The sequence below is a fragment of the Pavona decussata genome, unplaced genomic scaffold (genome assembly GCF_977016875.1).
Source record: "Pavona decussata unplaced genomic scaffold, jaPavDecu1.1 SCAFFOLD_51, whole genome shotgun sequence".
NCBI classification, from domain to species: domain Eukaryota; kingdom Metazoa; phylum Cnidaria; class Anthozoa; order Scleractinia; family Agariciidae; genus Pavona; species Pavona decussata.
Window position 1 is genome coordinate 1,694,056 of NW_028145473.1, and position 23,246 is coordinate 1,717,301.

Genomic DNA, 23,246 nt, shown 5'->3' on the forward strand with positions numbered 1-23,246 from the left:
CGGTTGTACATGTTACTAATTAGAGAGCTAACACCATTTATCAATGTCTAATCGGACTCAATTCAAGCAAAACTGTTTGCGTGACATTACATATTCAGATGTTATGTCAATTTTGGTGAACTATTTCTGACATTGACTTTTGTCAATTACTCCGAACTTGATAATGGCGTCATGACGACATCGAAACGTTGTTCGTTTTTAATCATTATTTTCACTTACTACTGAAAAACTGCCTGTCAAATTGGTTGCCATGGTATTATCAAAGTCAATTAACACCAATCATATCAAATTTTCTCTCTCCGGCGGTTGCTCAAATACCTTTTTTTTTAAGTTATTCAGGTTCAAAGTCGCCGAGAGTAGAATGCCCCCGACCCGTCTAGATCAGGGTTAAACTTCCACACGAAAATAAATTATTTGTCTACATACCTATAGGCAATTTTCTAAGGCGTCAGGCTTCCAGTTTGAAAAGATCTGTAACGATGGCCTATAAAAAAACATTTAACGAAACATTTTGTTTTCCGTTGCAAACCGAACATGGAAACAAATAGTGCTAGGGTGATCCGGCTGCTATGATCGATTGCCCTTCATCGGTAGGGGGCCACATTTTTTGCCAGGATATGACATTTAGTTTAAATCGTTAGTGTTAATTTTAAAAGCAAATATTATATGCTGCCCATATAATGAAATTTAATATCGAGCCATTTTCATGGCTAAATGTACTACGTGTATCAGTTACAAGGATTTGGTTGGAGCAGGGAATGGCATATCTCCAAGGAGTATTCAATCAGATCCAAGTGGGCGGGCTCTCTATTACTATAACTATTTCGCCTGCAATATTATTTTCGGCCTCCTTACCATTCAGAGGCAACGCCATCTCCTAACTTTAACTTTCAAGTTTTCCTCCGCTTCCCCAGCTCCAGCCCCATATCTTTCAAATTTTCATTTTCCATGTGGCGATTTTTCTCGTGCCCCACCTTTGCTGAAGATACCATTAAATACTTGTAATTTTATGAAGAGTAAAATGGAACGAGCAAAAAGACAATTTCTATTTTCTCCAAAGCTATTTGATGTCGTTATACTCTATACTGCAGTCTTACGTTGCAATTCCATAACACTTTTTTGCCTTCTTACTTACAAAACAAGAAGTGCAGCCAATAAATCGTATTATCGGCCTCCAGCAAGAAGAAACTATGCAATATTTAATATTCGTTTTCAGGGACCAAAAGTGAGGAATTCTTTGGTTGAAAATGTGAAGTCAACCTCCTGTAGAAAATATAACGAAAATCTAAAACGAGAACTTCTAAGCAAATATTAATGTTGGTTCTTATTCTGACCTTGTCAATTTCAGTTTTAAATATAATTTTCCATGATTAATTTGCTGCTTTCAGCTTGATTTATTTATTTTTTTAGATAGATACTGGTGTACGTGTTTTCGTCTCTGTTGTGTTTTTTCTCTGTGTTTTCCGGTCACAATATTGTAATTTATTTCATGTAAATTGGCTTCCTTGTTCTTTAACTCTTAAGCTATTTTGGAAAGCCAATACCCCTTTTTCGATTTCATTGTACTTTTAATGTCATTTACACTAACCTTCCACATCACATTATTCCCAGTTAAATTTCTGAAGTCTTGAAGTTTCACGGCGTTTGCTCAAATATTAGAAAAGTTGCATAGTTTCAAAGTCTCCGCGGCCAGAATCCCTCCCCCTAGGGTTAAAGCGAATGAGCCATCCTTGTCGCTACTCAGATCCCACCCCTCGTTTCGGGGACCAAGGGTGTTTTATATTTAATTTACAACAGACATGACCACATAGTAACCCAGTGAAACAACACAATTCATGATCCTGGCAGTCTCGAGAGGTATGCTGTTGTTATCTATTACAGAGGAGCAGAACTGTCATCCGGCAAATTACAAAGTATCGTCTCCTATGACCACAAGAGGGTCCGTGCACTCAAATTGCAATCTGTTTACCCTGCCCAATGACATGATTGCAAATTTGTACGAACAAATGGGTGACATTTATTTTCCTTTGGTTCCTAAAAGTATACTATACAACTCCATATAAAAATTACTGTTGTTGTCCAAAACCCTTTATTTTGCAATTTGTCTCAGGACTTCAATTCCCTGGAGTGAAAATGCAGTCAATTTTTCCCGTCAAAGCAAATCAATTTCAAGTTTCATCACCATGATGCAGAGAAATACCACAGATTATCAAATGGTTAAGCTGGTGAAAGTGTAAGTGTCAAGCGACTGGTTTGGATACCTCTTTGACATTTCTTTCGACGTCTCGAAGCAGTATTTCTGAAATCGGTAGCTTGATCTCCTTCGTATCTCGCTAATGTAAAGCATTTTTGGATAAATTGCATTTTATTCGGAGGTACATTTAAAACGTTCAGTGACTTCAACAGATCGCTTGGGTCCCGAAATATTTTCGACTTTGTGAATAAAAGGGCAAGTTTTGTATCGTGCGCTGATGCACAATTAAAACTACTAGGTTGTTTTTTTGGATTTGAATGCCCTTCTAACTAGAAGTTACCTATGTTTTTGTCGCCTTTAAATATAATTCGGTGGAGGTTGTGAAAAGATTGTGCCAGTATTCAGGGTCATTTAGAGGCAACTTGAAGTTCTTCGATCAAAATTCCTATTTTGATTTTGCATGGTCACGCAGATGAAACATGAATGTGGCTGGAATTCTCTCATTCTTTTCCTCCTGTGAAGTTTTGTATTGCTGACTCTCGGCCAATTTTTAAAGCGCGGCGTCCGCCCGTATTCACTTTACAGTCTCAATACCCACGTCTTGAAGAATAGGCGAATTCCGTCCGAACTGTTAAAAAAAACGAAGTCATCAAGCATAAACGTCGAAGTATAGGAGGTTGAGGATAGGAGGTGGAGTTAATTTCATGTGTGACGAGTGAGAAGATAAATGTAAGTGAATAACTGTGCGAGTTAATAGATTTGTAGTGTATGTCATGGAACTGTCCCGGATTTTTGGAATTAGGTGATTTTCTGTATTTTGTCATGCTGAAAGGTATCACGACAAAATCAAACGTTTTAGGAGAGGGGTGGTGAGCGAAGCGAAGGGTTTAGGTGGGGGTGGGGGAGTATTAGGTGACCAAGGTAAAGATCCCTTTCTTTTGTCGTCATGAAAGTCAGAATTCCTGTGATGTGAATCTCATTGCAGCTGCACATCTCACTCGAGCAACAGGTCTCTTAATTAATACATTTTAAGATCCATTTATTATCTCTACTATTTTTTCAAGCTGATTTATATGTTTCGCCTATAGTAAATACGACTTCAATGCGTAAAAGTTCTCCCCAAATTTGAAGAAAATTTTACCAAAATTCAAATGCTCACAATCATGTTTATTGAATTAATCGAAATTCCGCTGCGGTGCTCTTTTCTGAAAATAATAATTCGGGTGCAATCAAAATGTAATTCATTGCTTTCGACATAAAGAAAGCAAATTAGAGCGTGCCTTAATCTGCTAATTTCTTTAAACGTTAAATGCACGACGCGTAACATTTACTGCTTATTCGCTTTCTAACACATTCAAAAACAAATGGCCATCAATAAAGAAATTTTAACTGTCATCTTTATCTCGTAGTACAGCAGAACATCAATATGCTGCTATTGAACATGCAAAGACCGTTCAAAAACAAACGATTAAAATTTACCGGCTTTGAGCAGGCCCAAAATTGATGTTGGATAAGCTTTGGTCTAAGTCTTTGTGAGTCAATGAGAGGTTGCTAATTGGTCCTAATATACCCTAAACTGCTCAATACGTGTCATTAATTATCCCGGAGACACTCTGAGTGAGCAAAATGTCTCTGCGAGGTTGCTCACCACTTCTAAATTACTCTGAGCTATCCGAGGCTGATCTTGGGAGTAGTAATTTGTTGTGCATGTGTAATATCGCTGGCAAGTTTATTACTGATTGCTATATGAGCTTTTAAGAGAGGGGTGTGCATTGTCGTGGGCAAATGACCACTAAACCATCCGGATGGTGTCTGTTTATCTAGAAAAAAAATTGAGTCGTCAACCAAAGATAAATGGTCAAACGGGTCATATAGGTTTATAGAGTATGTTTGTAAGAATTATGTGAGGTTATACCCATGAGTTACTCTCTAGTCTGCTCATGAGTTGCTCCTCCTTAAGGTTAATTATTACCTAGCCGGCAGTAGCCTTTGTAGAAAGCATTTCCGATTTCTCTCTTTTCAGCGATCTGATTCAAAAATATTAATCCAATAGTTGGCTAAGTTGGGTTTTTTTCTGTGTGTTTTATTCTAGTTTTTGTTCTCTATTGAATGCTCTAACATGCCCTTCTGGGGGCATAATAGTGCTCCAGGTCTCACGAGTTACTCTTGAGAGAGAACCGCAGCGGAATTTTGATTAATTCAGTGAAAATGCTTGTGCGTGTTTGAATTTGGGTGTAGAGTTTTGGGTCACTACCCAAGGATATCGTTGTCGAAGCCTCTGTGTGGTACTAACTTAGAACTGGTTTGACCTGTTCCTGGCTAGTTATGTTTGCATTAATCTCTTACAAGCAGGCTCCACAAACCAGAATGATCATGACGAGAGTGTGTCCTCATTGCTTCCCGGGTCAGCCTTTGGTTCATGCTCTATATAAGCGCGACACCATGGCCACCCGAATAGTTGGGCGGACAGCTCCCTCCGCTGCAACACAACACTTCTCTCTTGAAAACTCGTGTAACATGAACGATGGGTTTCAAAAGACTAGCTTGTGGGCACGCGTCACAACTAAAAAAACAACGAGCCTACTACTAAAGTAATACTAACACCATATACTGATAACACTTACACTAATAACACTTATACAGTCTAGTAGACAATAAAAATGTCATCCCTGCCTCAAAATTTCTTTGATAAACTTCAATGAACAACTGCTCGAAAGATAACGCGCATCAAAATAGCCTGTGCACACTGGAAAGGAAAGTTGATATTTTATGGCAAAGGAATGCTTTAGCGTTATTAACCTGTTATCGATTTGATAACATGAGCTAATCATAGTTAACTCCAAACTTTGGACGCAACTACGAAAAGCAAAGTTTCACAGTTAACGACCATCACATGCACATGTCTCTAATAACAAATTAGATTTAAATGTTCTGCACTTTCTATAAATCTATTGACTTCACGTTTAAACATTTTTCTTCGACGAGCCGTTGAAGCAGTTGATTAATACTGCTTTGGCGTACGAGACTTTTTCTTTCAATGCTACAGATCCCTTTTAAATTGGCTAAAATGTATTTTTATGGAGTCGCCCCCACCCCCTCCCCATTCAATGTCCAATATTCTCTAGATATGCACTAATCAATCCACAACATTTATGTCCAAGAAAACTCATCGCTATAAATCGCTATATTATGTCCAAGAGAGTATAAAATGGTTCGCTTTAGTAATCCCTAAAAATACTTACTTATTTTACTCTTTCTTGCTAATCAAACTTGACATTTCATTCACTCTTAAATGTTATTAAGTATTCAGGGTATACATGAAAATCATTAAAAACCACAAAAATCGTTGGATTATCCATTCTATCAACAACCGAATCGAAAAGTATTTCTGGTTTGCTCGGATCAATGGCAGGGGGCGTCTTCATTCGTTGCTTGCCAGCGGTGTACTTGCCAACGAGCACTCTCGCTAAGTACATACAACATTCGCCGTGAGAGGATGGTTGTGAGTAAGATTTGGAATAAGAAGCATCTTTTGCAAAGTAGACTCCGTCGCCATACGCCGTACCTGTGGGAGGAGAGGGTGAGGAATCTTGTAAGTAACAGCCTCTCAGTTCGCAGTAGCTGCTGAATCACAACACTTGAGCTGGAATGACTTTATCAGGAAAGTGCCTTAGTGCAGTGCCCTAGCAACGGAAAAGCTTACGCTGCTTCCAATTTCGTTTCTCAAAACTCCGGAAAACATTTCGGGCACAAAAACGTTGAAAACTTGAGAAGATTAAGAAACTCAAGGGCCTATTTGTACGAAAAACTATCACTAGTCATCACTAGACAAATTTGAAAATAATTGTCGGACCCTAAAACTCCGGGAAACAGACCACAGCGCCTTGAAAGTCGGAGCTTTGGTACAAAAGTTTCAAAAAGTTTAACAAAGTAAATTTTCTCTTGAAAAATGTTTATGCCAGCGTTTGAAGAAACCATCTTAGTTTTAGAGTCAAAGTGGAGTATTCCACGTTTCTCTTTCTTTTGTTGTGGAAAATTATGGCGAGGGCTGCGCATGCGTCCCAGATTTGACCGTTTCCTTCAATGCAAATTAGAAAAACTTGACTCCAACATCATGTTCAGAAGAGAAATGAATCGTGACCCTCACGACTTGCAGCGCCTCACCTTTTTTTTCTTCATGACATAGCATCAGGCCTGCAAGCAGCCGCCAACGACTATTCCCCGAAAAAAAAAGCGAAGAGAGACGTCTATCTGTGTGTTACCGTTGATAATTATGTTTCCAATGTTCTGCTGTTTCTTATAAAATTTTGCATAAATCATCATAATAAACAATACATAGACGTCACCCTCCGATTTAAGTGAGGAAAGCAGGTCCCTGTACACAGGCGACGCAATACAAATTCTGGAAAAGTAATTCTAATATTCACGTTTTTTTAACTGTTCAGAAATAGGTTCAAACTCTGGAGCATCGTGGTGAGACGATTCACTATCGATCGTTATTTTCTTCCTCAAATGATCATCAAAATAGCATACTTATTATCATTATTATTATTATTATTATTATTATTATTATTATTATTATTATTATTATTATTGTAAGCTGACGTCGATTCCTAATCATTAAACCCAACCGAGAGATAGTCCTTGCACGTGACCATGGCTTTTCGTGAAATGTCTTAATATGGCACTCTGTATCTCTGCTATAAAGAACTGCCGATAGTTGAGACCTGTACTTTATTGTTCTGATTAAATTCACATTAAACTTCCGAGCTATTGAAGGTGCAGGTATTTAGTTCTATGTGGAAACAACTTAAATCATTTTCAGTATGTTTATATTTTTGATAAGTTTGTAAATTGATATTTTTTTTAATTTAGCAGACCCGTTGCCCATGCGCATTTCTGCCGATCATTTGTGTCCCTATTGAGGCTTTCACTTGTTACATTTCCCAAAAAAAATTCTTCTCCAGAAAACAGCGCGGGCGTGCCAGGCAAGGAAACCGCTGTGCTATATGACAGTACTTACCCTGCTGACCACACAAACTCCTGTTAAATCCCTGTATATTGATGGACTTCACACTATCGTACTTGGTTCCATGGAAAAGTTGCATCTCGTTTTCAAGTGTCCCGTTTTTCTCGTCCATGCATTGCTTCCTCAACATGTATGACCTAAACATCGACGGGTTTTGAATTCTCTCGATCATTGTGATGGACACTTTCCCACGCAGCGACTTGAGGAGCTTCTCCTGGACTGTTTTAAATTCCTGGGAGTCCTGTGCAAGGCTGACAAGGTAAAGCATCTCTTCCTTGCCACGTTCGTCACGAGGTTGGGCGTCCCATGCAGCAGGGAGAGGTAAAACTATTGAATAAACACAAGGACTTTTGGTGAATCAAATGTAAGGCCTGGGGCAACCGTCGAACCTAAGGCGTGTCGAATCTATTAAAAATAGGTTCAACAAAGAGTCGACTCAATTCCAGCGTGGTAGCAAACGTCGAACCTGCGTCGATCCTAATTTAAAAGTTGCACTTCATTAAAACACCGGAGTAAGTGCTCGTCGGGCAGTCATATTCTGTGTTCATGAAACACGAAACATACTTTCCATCACGCTGTACGATGTCAGCAATAACGTTCAATAACTTGCCATTTCCGGTCGCGAAATTGTCTTTGTACAGCGCATGCTCGTCAGGGGGGGAGGGGGGGTGGGGGGATAGCCTTTGGCTGATGGGGCAGTCGGTATTTTTGTGGCGTTTACGCAGTCCATCACATTTGAATCAATTATTTTGTGATTTGTATGATTTATGAATGAAGTTCAGCGCGTGTTTAGTACAACTTTGCCGAAACACCGAACCACTGTCGCATTGTCCGACTTGGCAAGTCGAACTTATGCGACTAAAATGTTTGCCCTAGGCCATAGTCTCGTGTGAAAAAAAAAAAATTATGGTTGAGGTTTGATAGCCTGGCCAGAATCAACCGTTAACGGCCAGGTAAAGTAACAGGATGATCAGTATTCGATGCTAGTATAGGACGGTTCAGTTGCAATGTTACTGATTATAAAGATGCGACATAATAATAAATAATACGTTTACATGTAAATGTAGTTTCTTTAACAACATGGACCGAGTAAGTCGTGTTTTGGTGAGCCAACGAACGAAAAATCCTGATAAAAGGGAAAGAATATGCCCAACCCCTCTCTATGATTCCCGTAGAGAAAAAAAAAGGAAACGTTAAGACCAACATCGTAGCGACCATATTAAAAAGGTCAATATAAAATTAAGGAAAAGAACATTAATTTATTTCTTACGTTTCTTGATGGTCAGAGCGTTAGGTACACCGCATAGAAAGGAAAGTTTCCTCAGTTTTAGGTCTGTTTCGTTTCACTTTCCGTAATAAGGGCTTATATAAGAACACTGCGGTCACTTTGAAAGAGTGCAAAGGAGTGTAAAGGTAAAACGAATGAACAGAAATGACTGCAGACGCGCACACGTTCTTTGGTCAAGCTTATGAGACAAAATGGAGAAGCATTTTTTTAGAAAGGTGATAAAAAATTAAATGCGAAAATTACATCGTGTAGGGTTAGGGAGCAGTTTCTCGCTGATTCATAATCAATACTGAAAAGCAAGTTCTGTACTTACCATCTCGACGGCGGACACTTTTGATCTTTCCATTTCTCAGGAATGTGACTTCTTTGCTACCGAAGTTGATTTCAGCCTTCAAGTTCTCATGTGTAAATAGCAGAGACGGTTTCTTAGCTTGATATGCTGATTCGATTTCGTAGTTAGCTATTTTCTCAAAAGGTTCGTCGGCTTTTCCTGAAGTGCTAACCATGTACCATTGAACCGTTTTGGACATCTGCTCGGCCCGCTCCTCCTTGTGCCCTCTTTCCATCTGTTCCTGGATAATGTTGGATACTTCAGTGTTAACGTCCATCACATCCTTGGGAAGTCCTTCTAGACTGATGGTATCTGACTCTGGTAGATCTAATTTCACATCTCGAACACGACACATTTGTTTGAGATCCCGCATGCACCGTTTCTTTTTGGATAGACGAGTTATGACTTCGTGCTTTATAACGCGTGGCTTATTACACGCCCTTGCGACGCCATCCTTCAGAGCTTCCATAGCTGCATCAAGAGACTCTGTCCTCCCATGAACGATCACGTTTTGGTGGAGAAGGCTTCTTGTCAATTCATCGGTAGAAGCTTCTAGAGCTCCTTCACCATAAACTGCGTCCGCCTCCTCGTCTGTATCATCGCAGGTATTGAAGTCACCGTTTTCTCTTTGGATGGCTTCTAACTCGGTCACGAACGCACCAATGACGGTGTCGTTGAAAACTACAACTCGCACCTCACGAATGCAATGCAAAGACCTGGCTGTAATGGCGCGGATTGCCCTGAAAACCACGTCTGCTGATTCTTCAGCTGTCAATCCCAATCCTCCACTGCCAACCGCTGGAATTGACACTGAACACAAGCCTGCAGAGTCAACTTCTTTGAGAGCTTTCTCCAAACATGTTTGAAGATGATGCTTGTTTCCAGAACTTACAACCATGTGCACAATGTGCTTCACTGCCAAACGTCCACCTGAAGTTGTCACGACAGATCCTGGACTTTGTGGGATTTCTGACACCAATTCGTCTTGCACCGTGCTTCCACAGACTTCAGCGATGGCTCTGCTTAGGTTTCCACTTTTCATGTCAAGTTCTTGGGTAACGACGTTACAGATTGCATCAGAGTGTTCTTGGGTTATGTCCCCCCTCACGACTTTCAACTTGACTTCTCCGAGGTCAACTTCTTTGTAGCTAAACTCTGGCACGACAGGCGTTGGATTTCTCTTCGGAACGCTTCGTTTGCGATGTTTCGGCACCAGATGATGCTCTTTCTTAAACGCTACAAACTTCTCTTCAAAGGTCTCTATCCCTGTCTGGTCACCGCTGAACACGATGAATCTAAACTCCTCCAAGGGTGATTCTGGGTTTGCCTGACTGTAGTCGACAGCTGCCTCTATCATGATCTGGACTGCGATTGGATATGGGAAACCAAGGTTACCGGTCCCTATCAGCGGTATACCAATGGAACACGCACCTAGTTCAGAAGCTTTGTCAAAACATTTCCGCATCAAATCTCTGAAAATCTACCAAAGAAAAAAAAGACGAAAGATAAGTCTTTTGACGCGATCAGTAGCTTGCTCACCCTAAGAACGGCGGTTTCCAAGCCATGAAATATTGATGGTATGTCAGTCCATCGCAAGGTTCCCCTTCGGTTTCTGTTACGTTTACCCAGCAGTTGGCTTAATACCCATTTATAACCACAGAAAGAGGACCGAGTCAAAGGTATTATTAAGAATGACAAAACAACACGAAGCTCCAGACCTCAAGTAGCGTAATCTCACTCACTGGTCAGTCAGCTCTGTTTCTCATAAATATAGTGTAGTGCAGAGTTTAGTCTCACGGCCTATAAAACCTCGCGTTACTAGATGCCGTTACTGGTGTACCATATTAAATATCACGGCCGATGTTTTTCTTCCCTAGAGAAAGCTCATGTGGTCACCTTCTCGTGTAGAGATCTCTCCTCATGTGGATGTTAATCTGACCAATTAAGGAAATTAAGCTGTTCATCAGAAAGACCACATTTTTACGGTTAATCGGTGGTGTTATGAACGGGACGACTTTGAAGCAGACATTGTTGCAAAGCCCAAAATTAAGTGTATATGATTACTCTAACCTGTTTTTGATCGTCACTTTCTTTCCAAGGGCAACACACACAATGAATCACGTAACGACAGGCCAGATTTCCAGGAATTGTGTGAATAATGTCGCCTTGACCAAGGTCAGCTGTCACATCTTTCAATTCCTTCAACGCTCCCTGTAATGCCGGGCCAGCGGCTTGTCTCATGGCATTTGCAATAGCACCAATGGAAAGATTAAAATTTGATCCCACAGAACACACTAAGATGTCAGCCTACAATGAATATAAACGAGATTTTCAGGAATTTGGAACAATAATTTCTGAGTTAAGCCCAGTACAGATTAATTTGTGTTAAGTTTCTGTTTCAATTTTGCCAAAACAGAGCAAACAAGCTTTTCATGTTCCTTGTCCGATCCACAATACTGCATTTTCCTCAGAGACAACACACCGTTTGAGGAAAGCTGTTCACCGTCCTCCACACTAGGAGTGATGAAAATGTTGATAGCGTCTTCTGGCGTCTAAGGTCATACGAGTTGACACTCTTTGTGCTTTGCTTTGACTTGAACATGACGCGTTCTCAGCATTTAAAACTAATTGAGGCTGTCTCATTTTTTCTAATGTATCACCTTTTGAAACCCTCTTCAATCAATGTCATTGGCGTTTTATATTGCCTAAATGTGGACGGCAGCCTTTGATGCATCCAGACAGTATTGGTTTTTAAAAATATCGAGCTTGTCTAGTGTTCACGATGCCTTATAGTTTACATATGTAAGGTATAGTGCTCGTTCCTACCGCCTTCTATATGGCACGGTGCAATTCTTTTTGACCACCAAATAAACGTCCTGTGATAGGAGGAACTACACAAAAACATCGTTTCACATAACGTTTCATTGCGACTTGGTCTCGGTCCTGTATCCACCTTATTGAGTCTAATTTGTTTTTGTTTTTGTTTTTTTCTCAACCTTATTTCATTATGTGACATGTATACAAGGAACCTAATACAAACCTGTTCTTCTGCAATGCTCCCTGTTTTCCAGATCACCCTTTTCTTCTCTGAGGTAAATATAGTTTGCTCGTTTTCATCAACTTCTTCTTCACCATTAGAACTGGTGCTCAGTGATTCATCGTCCTCACTGTCTTCCTCCTCACCTTGATCTCTGTTGTGTTCGGTGATACCAATAATACACTTGTGATCGCGCTCCACAGTTGCAATGAGGCGATGTCCTTCTTCTTGGGATAAGAAGTTTCGCATGCCTGGTGTAGAAATTTTAAAGGTCTTCTGTTTGATTTTGTCGCGCATAGCGTACAACCGCTCTTCGACTTCTTTCACACCATCCTCAGATCCGGAGAAGCGGATGAGATCCCCACTCTCGTCAACAGATATCTTGACGGCGAAGCATAAAAATTCCCTTTCCAATTCGTCAAGTTCATGTTTGTAGAGCTCGTTGAAGAACTTGCGATAAGTCGGCGAATCAAGTCTAATCTCTCCTTCTGTTGCTTTCCTCTCGTTAAGAAAATCTCTCAGTTTATTAACGGCTTCTGTGACATCTTGCTTAAACCCAAAGACAGCAATGTTCTGTAGTTCACGTTTTTGGCGGATCTTTAGGCGTTTTTCCAATTTCTTGCAAAGATCTTTCCACTTTTCGGAGCCTATGAGAGGATTATCCTTGTCAGTCACAGTTAGACTTTGATCGCTGACTAGCACGATTTCAGCCTTTTCCCTCGCTTGTCTTGTTTCTGAAGGTGTTCGGCCAAGAAGTATGACTCTTTGGGTCTTTTCGTCAACATTATATGCGCATCCCTCTCCCAGTTCAGCAGCCATTTTTCTCTTTCCAACCTTTGTTTTTAAGATGTCCAAAATTTCTGGAGGACGAGCTATTGCGTTTTGATCGATTTCGTCCAAACGCTGTTTCAGATACGCCAGGACTGTTGCCATTAGCCCTTTAGGTGTCTTGATTACAAGATTTCGGTTGCCCAAGTTGACCTCTGCTCGAACGTCTTGGTTAAACTCCTTCTTAAGTATGTCATCAATCCTGGCATTTTGAAGAAGCTGTAGGTTTTCACTGGAAATGTCAGTCTTTCTTTTCTGATCTAGCTTTCTCTCGAGTTCCTCTTGTTTCATTTCTTTCAGGCGGCGTGTTAAAGTTTCTTCAAAGTCGGACACGTTTGATGTTTGGCAAATCAGCTTAAGTGTGTGGGACTCCTTCACTGTCTTCACTAGTGCTGTGAACTTTGGAAGAAGTCTTTCCATCTGTGGAAGCTGATCGACTACCTCCTCCCAAATCCCCTCATCAACTGGAAATTCTCTTGTGCTGCAATTGTCCAGAAAGGAATCAACTATGCTAGAACAGCGTTTCTTCCAAGCGTTCTCATCAAATTCCTTGTCCACCTTATTTCCACCGTATTTGATCATTACGTACGTGTCATCCTGTGTCCACCTGATTCGAGCACGTTCGCTGTCGTTTAAATGTTCCCTCAGTTTTCCTTCTTGGTTTGACTTCATGATGAATTCCATGATGTCCGGTTTAACCGCTTTGTAAAACTCGGGATGTCTGCCAGCCTCAACTTCACCCGACGTGTGTCGCATTAGTCCTTTTGGTTGGTCAACCGGGGTCACTGTTCCCATAAAGGGGTAGAACGCCTCTACGTGTAGTGCTTTGCCATGAAGGAAGTGATCATTCTTTACTGATTTCCATACACCTGCAATAAAACACATGAAATGTTACAGAATATCGCGCTCGTTTTGAAACCCAGTATTCAGTATACCAAGAAATTGTTATGTTGTAACAAATGTGTTGTGTCAAATCTCAAATGTCAAAAAACTGTCATGTTGTAAAAATCACTGTCGGCTCCCGTTCTAGAGAGCCATTTCCTCCACTATTTCCTCCACTGTGAATGTGAAGTGGTGTTTAAATTTAAGTAGCGCATCTTCTACTATACAAAAAACTAAATCTTTCAATTGGGCCTGTAACACAAAAACGGGTTACTTTTAAAAACACATCTCGCTTGAAATACTGTCGCCTAAAGAAAAACAAATATGGCAAAACAGAATGACAGCTTGTAGATTACGAGATGTTCATCGACCAACGCCCAGAATTATTGTGTGTTGAATGTTTACGTAATGCTTAAAACACGAGCAGCAGTGTTTTATTGGGATTTAAAACCACGAGGTGCAGCCGAGTGGTTTTAGATCCGATGAACTATTAATGAGTTTTTGAAAGTTCTCTATTGTTATTGACGGTCTGCTGTCTGAGCTGTTAAAAGACCCTATCACGTTAATGCTTGCATCCGATTAACAAATTCTTGTAAGTTTTCTTTTTATGTACCACTCCGTCTTACTGTTGTCCAATTGTGTTTTAGTCATTTTCTTAGTTGTTGTGGATTCACTCGCCTTTCCGCCAAAGGATGCACAACTAGCTTTAATTCTCTCAACAGAGAAAAGAGAACAATGAAAACAAAATCGACGTCAAATGTTTGTTACAACAACAAAAGCCGAAAAAATAGGTTCAATCGCGAGTAACAATAAGAATAATAAAGAAGGTAAATTCGCAGTCTCAAAACTTTAATTCCATCGCCATAATTGGGAATATTTTCAAGCCCACAGACTAAAATTCTTAAAGGATAACTCAGTAATTACATGGATAATTGAAATTTCGAAAGTAGCCTTCATTCCAGTTAAAAATAATGTAGTGGAACACTGTTCATTTCAGTCCTCGTCGAGACAGTTCAAATCTGCCTAAACATTGTCATCTTTCCGCTCGGACCTTAGTTTAACGTTTTAGTTCCTGTTGTTTCACCTCCCGTATTTAGTCGACTTTCTCTTCCAAGAATTCTAGTTTTGAGGTTGACAAGAAGGCAGCGCTGTGTAAAGTTTTGCTAACCTTTCGCCGATGATGTCAGCTCTCGAATTTTCATCCGTCTGTACTCTTGTTGACGATAAAAATTAGCCAATGAACGGACGAGAAATTTGTCAGTTATTTTTACACATTACTTACTTTTCTTGGTTTTGAAGTACACAATAGCTCTTTTGTTCTTCTCATCTTCGTCCCAGCGTGGGTTAAATACGATCCCCCGAACAGGATCCAGCTCACCAACTTCATGACCAAAGTAAGTCTCAACTTCCTCCCTTGAGGTCATTGAGGAAAACTCGCTGACATATATGCTCTTACATTCTGGCATTCTCTCAATCAAAACTTCTACACCATCCAGTTTCGGCTTTTTCTGTACTCCTTTAACAATCTTTTGAAAATCTGAGAGTAACAAAGTAGCAAGATAAACGTTGACTTTCCCGTAATGTGTCGATCAAATGGAGACTTTAACATCCCCTCGTCTCTGGCATTTCCTATTCTAAAAACCCCTATTTTCTAGGTTTAATTAAAAAAAATAGCAAACACTCATAAAAGTAGAGTTTTTTCCTTTCAAGAAGTGTTCAATGATCGCCCACACAAAGCCCACCATGATTTGGAAACTACGCAATTCTTAACATGAAGTCGTTCATATTTTCAATCTCTTTCATCCATGCATGTTACACCTCATGAGGTTTCGAATTCCCCATGACGGATTACTGTTCGTAGCCATGAGTGGCAATTTCAGGGAAGTGAACGTAAAGTAAGGTTCCAGTTGTCCTCAGTTTCACCCGAGATGAATTCATTTTGATATTTACTGAACCTTTAGGGAGGCAGCGTGGTCGAGTGGTTAAGGCGCCGGACTTGAAATCCGGTGGTCCCGGGTTCAAGTCCCGTTCTGACCAATATCGGGAGTTGTTTCTCAGTGGTCCTAACTTCAACTCCTCGGCTTCGTTTGTAAATAGCCAACTGGTTCGCCTCGTTCCAGGTGGGATTCTTAACCATGTTATGTTGTATTTGAAATATTTGTTTCTTCCTGTCTGTTTCATTGTCCTTGAAAAGAAGCCCCTTTCGAGGAGAGGATAATTAAGCAATACTATGATAATGATATGATAATAAGTTGCCATGTCAACTGTCATACTTGCCTTTTATTTTGTCGGTTTTTAGTGTCACGATAGCTTTTCCATTGGGCTTAAACCACTCCACGTGACTAACATCATAGCCACTGACTATTTTGATGTAATTCTTCACGCTATCTGGTGACGTTCTGTAATGTAAGCCCAAAACATACAACTTGTTCCATTCGTATCTGATGTCAGGTTGTGTAAACCCTTGGGAGACTGGGTCGAAACGCGGACGAGACACTGCTCCGGGCTCTGTTGAGAGATACACCAAGAAATTCACGGTTCGTTCTGTCTCCATATTTTGAGGGTAATATGGCCTTAATTGTACGTTAACTCTGGGGCACATCCAGCATGAAGACACTATGTGCCCAACGATGCTAACAATGGTTATCTTTTGTAGCAAACATAAGAAGATAATCTTTTTGCACTATACCCATGGCCAGTAACCTTCAAAGACAAATATTTACGTCAAGACAGAGTTTATAAAGCGCCAAACGTTTGGCAATGTCTGCGAAAATAACACCTGCTAGGTGTTGCTGTTCAAGATTAACTGCATAAGTCTCACTTGAAATGTTGGGTAAACATTTAGATCTAACGAAGTCTGCAGACGTCGCTTGGTAATAAAATAAATCCTATCATTTCTAGATGCTTCAAGTTCGTTAATAGAGAGATTTAGAGTTACTTTACGGCAAACGGTAGAAATGACCACGTCGCCATGTTTTTCCTTCATTTGCCGCTTGCTGTTGGCCGTTTCTCAATAAAATTGAGTAGTTTTGAGCTAGCATCAAAGGCAGGCACTATTCTCATCTTTGTAGATGAGAAAACATAAACGTGAATCTCACAGTCCGTAAAAGCGATTCTAAATCACTCTATTGCGTCACTTTGCTTCGGAAAAGTTCGTTACTGACAATTGTTTTGTGCTCTTCGCCCAGATAAATCTAAAAAATGACTCAGACAAAAAAATCAAGAAAGTGTCCGTCGATTTCCGTCTTAAACCAATCTCGTCCCCAGAGCTGAGGCGTGTTTTAAGCCAACGGAGAACACATGTCCAGGGACTCTGGGCCAAACAAAAACCGGGAGCCAAGATCTGGGTTCCGTTTAAAAGTCGGATACTGCGGACCGAAAGGCAGGTAGCGTCTGAGAAAAAGAATGCGGAAAGGCCTTTCATTCTGTCGACTGCGACAAATCAATTTTACACATCCTCGGGTCATTTTAGAAAACCAAAAAATTTTTTCTGTAAGCAAGAGCACAAAAAATTTTTGGCTCGTAATATTTAATAGTAGAATGGCGAGTAGAAACGTTTCGTTGTACTATACTCATTTGAAAATTAATTAACTAAGACAGGGTAAAACTTTTCAGACAACGTAATATAAAATAAATAAATAAATCAGTAAATAAATAAATAAAAAAAAAATTCAACAGATATTTCCTGACAATTGCGTCGATGGTAAGCAACAACAGATCCTTCATCGTAGTAATGATAAAAAGTTCTCTCGGTAAAAGTTTAAAAATCTATAAGCTTTCGGCAACAACCGTCCTGTTGTCGTCAAAGGATAGAAAAATGTGACTGTACATAGAATGAATAATTTAAAAGTAAAAGAAATAATGAATGCGAACTGAATGTAAAGGAAGAATGTTTGATATGTGAAAATCAACGTTTGTTTAAAAGAATGCGATACTAATTGGGGAGTGGGCACGCATTCATTATTTTCTTCGGTTTGTAGGATTTTAGTTTTTTTTTTTTTTATCATAGAGATCTTGCTTCCTTGGCGCTACCAAAAGGAACGCAGCCTTTGGGAACGAGATTGATCTTGAACTGAACAGGGAACAATTTTACGCCACAGAAATGTCCATCTGTAATAGGCCTTATCACGGTTTTCGACGCCATTTTGACGAGTAGGCAAACACGCTTGAAATAACAGTGTTTGAATGGAAATCCGATGTCAAATAATTTTCATAATTCTCAATTTCTCGGGCAGTTGGAACATGTTGTGTATGTCCAAGGTATCCAACCAACAAAACGACATGTATGAAACAAAAGAACATCGCCGATCTTATCGCTGAAAGCAAGCTTCATCAATGTCATTTTTAATCAGGAAAAGTTTGCGGAGATTTATGGCTGTTTTGTATTCTTTAACGCAGCCGTTGTTTGGTCGTCAGATAAGGACCCAAACAAGCCCGTCTGCTGGGAAATAAACTGATAGCCGTAACAGTCTTTACATTATTAGAAACGGGCGCGATTGTCTATTTCTAAAGGTAGATTTTGGAGAATTTGGACAAAATTTCAGGGCCTATTCCAGAAAAAGAATCTTATTGAGCGAAAGGGTTTTTTGGCGCAATTGTAATTGTAAATTAAGGCTATAAGTTAGCAAATGGTCCACCAGGACAAATTAGGGCCACACTGACAACCACTCATAACATTCCTTTCATTGTTGACCAGTTCGTTAATATAATTATTTACACTAAACCCACTTAAGGAAGGGAAATATGACTGATTGTAAATACCGAAAAATTTGATCGATCACCTTGTACTCTTTCGCCTATTTGACCCACCCTTATACCCTATTCAAAGAAGAGGAACCAAACATAACACAGTAGCTCACCGCTTGTTTCCTGGCTCCTTCCACGTCCACTGTTGATGCCACGCCCTCTTTGCCCCCTACCCCTTTGAAAACCTCCACGAACATTCTCATGACACGATCTGTCATCACTATGCCGCCTGCTGGGATGAACGTCTCGGTGTGATGCTCCTCTACCAGTAATTCGGCTCCCACGAGGTGCTGCAGCCGTTGAATTACTGTTTCGACCTCCTCGTGGTCTCGTGTGCTGACTTCGTGAGGGCACTGTCTGCCAGGTCTCTTTTTCACAACGAAATAAGGGGTTGCTTTGGCGATCATTTTCGGAAGAGCCGCCCGCACTTCCAACTTTATCATCCTGGTCCTTTTCAGTATCACTTCCGGGATTCCTGTTTTCTAAGAGGAGAGGAAATGTATAGTTATCAGCTGAAATTAACTACATCGTTCATTTCAATGAAACCGTTTACATGAGCGCAGAGATGAGTTTCGTCCCTAGATAAGCTTCGTAGCTGTATAGAAATCTTTCCGGTTACATTGCCTTTTTTATCTTCCACAGATAAAGGGATGAAGTCTCGCGCCAGAGGCAAACTTCTTCCCCCACGAGTCGAAATTCGTGCAAAGCACACTGTAATACTATCCGATAAAGATAATACACAAGTTTTACACGTTGAATATCACTGTACAGTTTCCTGTGCTAAACGCTTGCTTTGTGCTACAAAAAAATCAACCCAGCTGGAAAATGTAACAATATTACCATGAACACATCCCGGGAGAACTTTCATCTTGAAACAAAAACTCTCACACAAAAGGACCCTACAACCGTCCTGGTCATATGCATCTTGGCCCTGGCCCTCCTGTGCACAGTAAGGAATGATAACGTCACTGCTAGCTTTAACCTTATCTAACCTAGGACACTCGTATATGTGCTTCTCTTTTCGTTACGGTGTTTGAAGAGGCTAGCTGCAATAGCTAGGCGGTAGGGTTACCCTATCAAGCGGTGAAGTTTTGTCCTTGTACAGCTCACATATCCGAAAATTCTTTTTGCTAAATCTTTTAAAACGTCAAATGTAAAGAAAGTATAGCTCAGCAGTAAAATCTCGACACATACCAAACTGCAGGTGCAACTCAGGGACCGCGGAGCCGGGGGGGCTGGGGGGGCTTCAGCCCCCCCCCCCCCCCCCCCAATAATTTTGGAATTTTTTTTTTTAATTGAAAAAGTTACTGTTTTACTGCTTTCATAGATATGCGATAACTAATGAAGACTTTCGCCAGTGAGCGTTGTGGTACGCGGTAAATTGATTTCTTCATTTAGGACATGCAATATGGCGGCTCTTCCTAGGCCATGGTTTCTATGTTTTCTCTTAAGCTCTATTATAGAATTCGTTGTTTACTTCCATGAGTTTCATCAGAAACCCACAACTCTTGACGGAGACGGTATTGCAATCAGTACGGCACACTTAATGTCGGAGCAATGGCATGTTTCCGCTATTTCCGTGAAAAATCGCGAGAAGTACCTCAAACGAAGACTGATGTATAGCTGCAGTCACCCTGGGTCGTACAATCCAACTACTTTCAGCAATCAGGAGGCTCACATGATCTACGGCAATATGGATGGCGAAGAGAGCCGGAAAGGATGCAAACGGAAAAGGCCCTCCAAGATTTCCGATTTCTTTCAAAAGGCAATGTAGCTTTATTGCACACCCACAAGGCAAGAACAGATAAAATTCGGCTTCTAGATGTAGCGAATGAATTTGTCCAGCGAAATGAAAACCGTTTTCGCAACTTTGGTAAATTCACTGATTTAGATTTGTCAACGTGCTAAAAAGTAATTATTGGGATTTTCCTTGTGTTTGATGTTTTGTTATTTTAGTTCAAATTTGGTGTTTATTAGCCTGATAAATAATAAAATAATTCACTGTGTCTGCTATATTGGGATGTGTTCTTAGCCATTCTAGAAGCATTTATTTTAAATTCTTCTCCGGGGGAGCATGCCCCCGGACCCCCCTACGACGCTTGCGCCTGCAGCGCGCGATAAAAATGCTTCGGGAATTTCTTTAGCCCCCCCAATCGCAAAAATGCTGCGCGGTCCTTGGCCACTGCTCAATCAATCAAGAATTATTCCTCGTACACAAAAATACACTCTTCAAGAAACAGGGCATTTCCGTGAAATTGTTCTTTCTAATACCGACCGAGATACCTGATATTTTGTATTTAGTTGTCGATACAAGCATGGACTTCCTCCTCGCAAACAGGTCATAAAATCCCCCTACCGCGTGTGGTTAGGAACTTCCCTCCTGAAAGCGCACCTGTTTATGTATTTCATTAGCCAAAATTTACGGTTTTTCTATAACTGTTAAATTTCTTTTCAGGTGTTAGAACAGATGGCTCTATTTCAAGATTGCTGCGACCGCAAAACATTTTGTGTTAACGCTAAAATTTTAAGGTAAAGTGAACTTTCGTGGTTGTTTGAACGGAAAATTTATTATTATCATCACTGCGAGCACGGAAGTCCACAAACCCCTTAAAGAAGGACAATTTGTATCCATTCGCCTATTTTATGAACCATAACACGAACAGTAAAGCATTTCAGAACTTACCGGCTAAGAATGCTAACTATGGCAATTGAAACAGATTATTAAAAGTAACTAATCAGTTGATTAATTCTCTCCATCAGTGCGCCTTACCTGCCATTTATAGTGTCAGCTTCACTCAAAGGCTACACCACGATTCTCTTGGCAGTTATATTTACGATGCTAAACTGAAAAGGCAAATAAAAGTAATTCCAATATTAAAGGTACACTACTTATCTACTTAAATGCTTACCGCAAATCGAGTTTTTATTACTAGGTAATCTCATGGCATCTGGGTATTCCCCTTCACGGGTTTACTTCCCGCAGCCTCGATCGCTTTTACTTTCTGTTTCTACGACTTAAATTTAATTCTGTTTAAAGTGTGTTCGATGAACAACGATCGCAAACATTGATATAGCCCCACACAAGAGAGGAAAGGTGAATAAAAATGTACTCGATGTGGTCTCTTAATGGACATTAAGCTCTATTGAAGACAATTAACACCCCGCCATGTATTACATAGCCAGCGAGAGGGACGCGTTTTTTACCTTATTGTTCTGCAGCTTCCTCAACGGGCGAAAAAATTGACGGAAAAGGCGTACGACCTCGCCACAGACTTTGTATTGAAATTGAGTATTAAAAATAAAGACCAGAGCTTTCAGTTGCAAAAAATATCTGGCTACTCGAATAATTCTTAGCCGTTCAAGTCAGACAAATTTAGCTATACTTTGATACTCGAAATCGACCGATGCCAATAAGTTTTAATTAACTGACATGATTGATTTACATTTAAACACGGGCAAGCGTTTAAATAAATGTCAATATTATTGTTCTATCGACTAGCTAATAGTTTAATGGCCATAGTAAACGGCCCGAAAGTCTCGATTTGATAAAGCAATACCTCACTAAAGTCGTCCTCTGGTTCTCTGGGAAGCCATACAGTATTTGGTATCATCCAAACTTTCGAAGAAGAACGAATTGAACGTCTGATAACAGTAAAAGTTTAACTTACAATAGTTACTCGATTCAATGCTTTCCATCCACTTCACTTCCGGTTTGATTCCGAGAAACTCAATCAAAGCGAGGCTCAGTCTATTTTTGTCTCACTTCATTGGTGTTTACTCGCCGGTTACCAAGGAACTGTTACCATGAATGTAACGCAACGTTTAGAGAAACTGGGGAATTTTAATTTCCGAAAGCGAAAGTTGAAATTCGACTCGAAAATGACGAAAACCGGGGTACACGGGAGTAAGTAATAACGATAGTTTTCGTCTTTATCTGGAACAGTTCACGGGCACCCAAAATGTTCGCTGTGGCTCACTGACCGACAGCCGGTCAAGGTTTTCAAAACAGTAAACAACCAGCAGTCTGACATTTTGGACAAATTCGGGGCAATCAAAGGAACTCATCCAATTCAAACTCTTCTATGTTGGTAGAGAAGAGCTAAGCGATTTAGAAGAATTCTACAAGTGAAACCCTTAGTTCGCGCTCAGCTCGGCATTGAGCACGAAGCCATGAGTTCGTGACACTTGGAGCCGAAGTCGGAGCCGACTGCCGGTCGAGATCTTCAAAACACTAAATGACCGGCCGGCCGATATTTTGGACAATTCAAGGAGATCGAATCAAAAAATTTAAACATCTCTTAAATTGATATTTTAGTATTTATTGCGTAACAGCCAAGCGTGACGCAATATCAACCGACATTTTGTCCAGTTGTCAACTGAACCGTGTGGTCGATAAAGTTCGCGCACTCATGTTATTTTTTTTCCGGTCCTGATCGACAAGGACACAGGCATTCACTATTTTCAGTGCGTTCATACATATATTGAACGGTTCATAAAAACCATAGAATACCCTTTCCAAGAACTGCCGATTTAGTGTTTTGAAGATCTGCTCCGAGCAGAATCCAAGTGTCACGAACTCGTGACCGAACGCAAACCTTGACTTGACTGACTATAGAGCTCTCCTGAATCATTTAGCACTTCTCTTCAACAAAGAACAGTTTGAATTGGATCGATTCCTTTGGTTTCCTTGAATTATTCAAAATATCGGACTGCCGGTCATTTATTGTGTTATTAAGACACTGACCGGCTGCCTGTGTACAATGAAAATTTAGGCTGCAGAAAGATTTAGGAAACGAAATTTTATCCCAATAAGGAACGATTTCGATAAGCATTTTACAACGAAACTTAACGATAAAAACGTAACACGACGTCTGGACGACTTCTGTCAAGAGTGGAAAAATTAATATAAGT

At 40.3% G+C, this 23,246-nt stretch overlaps 1 protein-coding gene across 1 annotated transcript; it reads right to left on the reverse strand.

The window, feature by feature from the left end:
- Positions 1 to 3,216: 3,216 nt before the first annotated feature.
- LOC146481024 (uncharacterized) lies at positions 3,217 to 22,039 on the reverse strand. The gene is made up of 10 exons (XM_085108708.1): positions 21,893 to 22,039; positions 21,106 to 21,179; positions 18,449 to 18,817; positions 15,867 to 16,097; positions 14,872 to 15,126; positions 11,883 to 13,576; positions 10,913 to 11,149; positions 8,825 to 10,322; positions 7,218 to 7,550; positions 3,217 to 5,759 (listed from the first exon to the last, which is right to left on the reverse strand). The coding sequence occupies exons 2-10, from the start codon at positions 21,110 to 21,112 to the stop codon at positions 5,473 to 5,475; spliced, it is 4,911 nt and encodes a 1,636-aa protein (XP_084964834.1). The 5' UTR covers positions 21,113 to 21,179; positions 21,893 to 22,039; the 3' UTR covers positions 3,217 to 5,472.
- Positions 22,040 to 23,246: the final 1,207 nt, after the last annotated feature.

Bases quoted from the DNA above. Each gene is read 5' to 3' on its own strand.
- LOC146481024 (XM_085108708.1), bottom strand. The intron at 15,127-15,866 runs GCAAGTATGACA...TGTTACTCTCAG, and splicing joins AAAAACCGACAAAATAAAAG to ATTTTCAAAAGATTGTTAAA. The intron at 11,150-11,882 runs GTTTGTATTAGG...TATTCATTGTAG, and splicing joins GGAGCATTGCAGAAGAACAG to GCTGACATCTTAGTGTGTTC.